Here is a 4,783-nt window from a genome sequence, read left to right as displayed (position 1 = left end):
TAAGAATCTAGTCAACCAAACAAAATTGATTCATTTTAAGGGCATATAATAGAAATATAGAGAGAGAAACTGAAAGCGAAAGTAGAGAGAGAAAGAGAGTGCGTGTAATAAACCGGAGTTGAATATTCAAAATTGGAGCCTGTGATCGTTCAAATGGTGTCGGAAACGGCGATAGATCTGGTTAAAATTGAGCTACCGGTGGATGAAGATTCGATGACGCTAACAGGTGACGTCACTATCGGTCTTGTCCTCGTCGATATCGTTAACGGCTTCTGTACGGTCGGTGCAGGTCATCTGGTATAAACTTTACATTTATGTATTTGTCTCTATCGATCGGTTTTTATTGTAGTGTATATTCAATTGTTTTGTTATATTGGCTAAATTTGTATGATATTGAGTGTTCATGGGTTGCTTTTATAGGTAGCTTAGGTTTAATTATTTGGTACCTTTGGTGATCTGAAACTAATAGTTGTTATGTGATCGTGTTTCTATATCATCATCATCATACTCGGTAAATCTCATCAATAGCAAAGCTAAGGTAGGGTATAAGGAGGGTAAGATGTAGACAACCTTACCTCTCTCTACCCGTAGGAGAGGCAGTGAGACCCCGGCTTGATAGTAGTTTTGCATCAAGCCTTGGACACAAGGCGCATAACACTCAACAATCGGGAGCCGATTAGTGCATGTACCCTTTTGTCTTTCGGCTATCAACGCCACCACATGATGCATGATTAACCATCCCCTTCTTTTAACGTTATTTTTACGAAATTAGTAAAATAACATTAAAATTAGTGCACTTTCACTTTTGCCCCCCGAGCGTCAACACATATATACATTATATATGCATACCGCAAGCGGGGCTGATCGTGTTTCTATATGTGTTATGTTATATCATGTTCATGAATTTGGTTCAATAGACACTTTTTCGGTTCTACTAACTTAATTGTTGTAGGTTTGAAATACATTAGAAGGTTTTTTCTGTGCACAGCAGACTTCTTTTTACTGGTAAAGTAACGTAATCCGCTAATACGCTGCTAACCAATAAAATTAGGTTTGTGCGAAAAGGGAAGCTGCTCTTCTGAATAAAAATGATCCTTCTCTGCTCTTCTTTTGAACGTATTGTGCGTAATTTTGTGAAAAGTATGAAAAATCTATAACTGCTTTATCTGTTGATTTGATTGGATCTCAAAACAAGCAGAGGGATTTTTGATGAGCGATTTTTCTCATTACCCCGTAAGATGAATTATTTCATCTAGTCATATATAGATTTGACTCAAAAGTCAAACAAACTGATTAACCGACTAATGGTAACAGATAAACCAACTTAACTATTTGTAAACTAATATTCCAACATTATCTTAGTTTTATCTGTGGCATGGGTTTCTTTTTTAGACCAAGACACATTATGTCGTTGCATCTCTTTAGAAAAGGCGATTATAACTTTGTTTTGATATAATGTCACTCTTGTGCAGGCTCCAAAAGTACCCGATAAACAAATATCTAGAATGGTTGACGAGTCAACACAACTCGCCAGAACATTCTGCGAAAAGAAATGGCCCGTGTTTGCTTTCCTTGATACTCATCATCCAGATGTCCCCGAGCCCCCATATCCTCCTCATTGTATAGCCGGGACCGATGAAGCCAACTTGGTTCCCGGTACTGTATCATGATATAGCTGAGAACACACTCGGGTTTTTAAGTTTGTGTTACCTCTTGTTTTTCTGATTTTGATTACGCTTCTGTTTTATAGCCCTGCAGTGGTTGGAAAACGAATCAAATGTGACACTTCGACGCAAAGACTGCATTGATGGATTTGTTGGTTCTTTTGAGAAAGACGGATCCAATGTCTTTGTAGATTGGGTGAAAAAACACCAGATTGAAGCCGTAAGTTCTCTCTGTGTGTGTGTACATTAATTGGTGTAGTTAAGCAACCTGATATCTTCTCGATCTTTCAGGTATTGGTTGTTGGGATATGCACGGATATATGTGTACTGGACTTCGTGTGTTCTGCGTTATCTGCAAGAAATCGTGGTCATGTTACTCCTCTTAGAGATGTGATCGTATATTCGGGTGCGTGTGCAACTTTTGATCTTCCAGTTCATGTTGCCAGAAACATCCCTGGTGCTCTTGCTCACCCTCAGGTACGCTTGTTTAACATTGATGTTTGCAGCAAATTAAACCGTTAAATATAACTGAACGGGTTAAAGAATCTATTAGGAGATTGTTAAAGCTCATCAAATGATCGTCTTTTGTAAGATATATGTGGACTTATTCTAGTGCAGTACATCAGAACCAGATTGCTTCATTTAGTTTTGTAAGATATATGTGGACTTATTCTAGTCCCTGTTGTTTATCAAAATTTTGGATTTGGTCCCTAGCTTTCCAAAAGTACACGGATCGTCCCCGTGGTTTGCACTTTGTAGCGCCCTTAGTCCCAAGCCAACAAATTTTGTAGGTTTCAGCGGGTCCAAGTTAAGGACGAAATGTGTTACAAAGTGCAAATCACAAGGACCATCTATGTACTTTTGGAAAAGCTGGGGAATAATGCGTTACAAAATGCAAACCATATGGACCAAATGTGTACCTTTGGAAAGCTAGGGACCAAATCCAAATTTTTGGTGAACCACAGGGACTGTGCATGTACTTTACTTCTTAGTTTTATAGGGGCATGCTCAATAATTAATTTTTAGTACAGAACTGCATAAACGCTTGATAACAATATATAGTGGGAGAGAGAGAGAGGCGGTTATATGGTTACATAACATATCTTAGTTAATAAATATTTATTTTATAAAAATACTAAGTTTTATTTACAACTAAATATTGAATCCTGCAACAATAGGAACTCATGCAACATGTTGGCCTTTACATGGCAAAGAGCAGGGGAGCTAAGGTTGTGTCAAAAGTGTCATTTGCAGCATCAAAGAAGGCATGATCACACTGAGTGGCTCATGTTTATGATCTCTGAAAACCTATTAGATTCGCCGTATCTTTTCTTTTCTCTTCTCTTCGTATATATGCTTACGCATGTAGTGATTGTGATTTTTAACGTCTCCCTGTAAAATCAGAAAATGTGTTTGATTTGCTGTCGATTAAGAAAACAATAGTACATGAATGTTTGGTCATATGGTTTGATTTGCGGGTCGCAGAGTAGAACACACAATAGTTTCTCTAATAGTTATAATTATTTAGTGTTTACTATAAATCTAAGAGTACTGTTTTATATATTTTTTTACATACAGTATAAACTTTTTGTATAGATCACGTTGTATTTCAATACGGTGGATTTTTCAGATATTTATGTATGTATTATCACATATTAATGGTAAAACTAAATGAGGTTTTTTTTTTTTTGCATTCTAATATAAATTTCATATTCAAAATAAAGTATATTTTTATTTTAGTATCGTAAACTATACCGAGTATCCGTACCGTAATGAAGCGAACTGATACCGACCGAACAACATTGGTACTGGTATTCGTATTATCGGAATCAATGTTGGTTTTTGTGTTTTTGTTTTTTTGTTTCGTTCAAAATGTAAAATACATATCAATATTCTTTTAGGCTTATCACGATTTTATTTTTAGGTTTTCTTATTTGATTATACGAGGCCATCGTGCGTAATTAAGCAAGTATACATTTTCCTCATTATATCATGCGGACGAGCCTTATCATTTGAATCTTACACTTTTTTGTGGTAAAATACTTACAGAGTTAACTGCCATTTTCGTCCCTGTGGTTTGGTCACTTTGGCCATTTCAGTCCATTTTTCAAAAATGCGCCATTTTCCTCCCCGATGTTCTGGAAAGGTGCCATTTCAGTCCAAAAATCATAACCCAGTTAAGTCAGTTTGTAAATAAGGACTAATTGTGTAAATTTGTTAATAAAAGGACCATTTAAGTAAAATGTATAAAATATTTATATAATTATAATCTTAACAAGGGTACAGCAATCCCTATACCCCTTTTTCCTCTAAAACTTCTTCTTCTTCCTTAAAACTCTCTCTTCTTCCATTGAACCTGCAACACAAAAACCTCACCTCAGCCGACCAATCTCCCGCGACCTCGGCTCCTCTCCGATAGCTCCCGTTAAGCTCGTTAACGGCCTATGAACCATTTCTCTTTCTCTGCTTAACATCACTCGTACACCGGAAAAGTCTACGGTAACCTTCATTCTTATCTTTCCGCTCGTCGTTCTCGAAGATCTTTCCTCCCATATTCTCACATCTTAAACCATCACTCTTCAGGTTAGTAAGAACCCTAAAACACTGCGATTCCAAGTGATGTTGAATGATGTCGTGATGTTGTTGATGATTCCAGAAAACTAGTTTTAATGGTAATAATGATTCATGTCGATGTCTTGGCAATGTGAGTTGAACAAGAGAGTGATTTAAAAACAATAATCTATTTACTTAAATAATCCACTAATGTGATAGTATGATGCCATGGTTGTGATGAAATGATATTTGGAGTTGTCCTGTGCACATACATACTTCTGTTTATGTTTTGATTAATGATAGAACCATGTGATAGTAGGATGCTGTGTTTTCATTTGAATGTACAACCTGGTCATGCATGTTTGTGATATTGTTAGGATGATGTTTATAAATAAGAATGATTCTTAGTGTTGGTAACCTTGTTAAGATGATTCTCTGTGCCATGTAACGTTGTTAGGGGAATTGATAAGATGAAGTCGGTTTATGTAACATAATGATCCTCATGAAGGTGGTAAAAAGGTGGGGGCTTTCGGTGGTCGGGTGGTGAGGTGTGTCGGAGGTGAAAG

The 4,783-nt window shown here is 36.7% G+C and overlaps 1 protein-coding gene across 1 annotated transcript; it reads left to right on the top strand.

Moving 5' to 3' along the window:
* Window positions 1–3,135, top strand: LOC110867861 (nicotinamidase 1). Its single transcript, XM_022116919.2, has 5 exons — window positions 1–297; window positions 1,473–1,656; window positions 1,751–1,884; window positions 1,956–2,141; window positions 2,843–3,135. Exons 1-5 carry the CDS (start codon window positions 154–156, stop codon window positions 2,933–2,935), a joined length of 741 nt encoding a protein of 246 aa, XP_021972611.1. The 5' UTR covers window positions 1–153; the 3' UTR covers window positions 2,936–3,135.
* Window positions 3,136–4,783: the final 1,648 nt, after the last annotated feature.

Source organism: Helianthus annuus, chromosome 7 (assembly GCF_002127325.2).
Source record: "Helianthus annuus cultivar XRQ/B chromosome 7, HanXRQr2.0-SUNRISE, whole genome shotgun sequence".
Lineage (NCBI taxonomy): Eukaryota > Viridiplantae > Streptophyta > Magnoliopsida > Asterales > Asteraceae > Helianthus > Helianthus annuus.
Note: the sequence above shows the minus strand (reverse complement) of the source record. Positions and strands in the feature narration are given on the sequence as shown.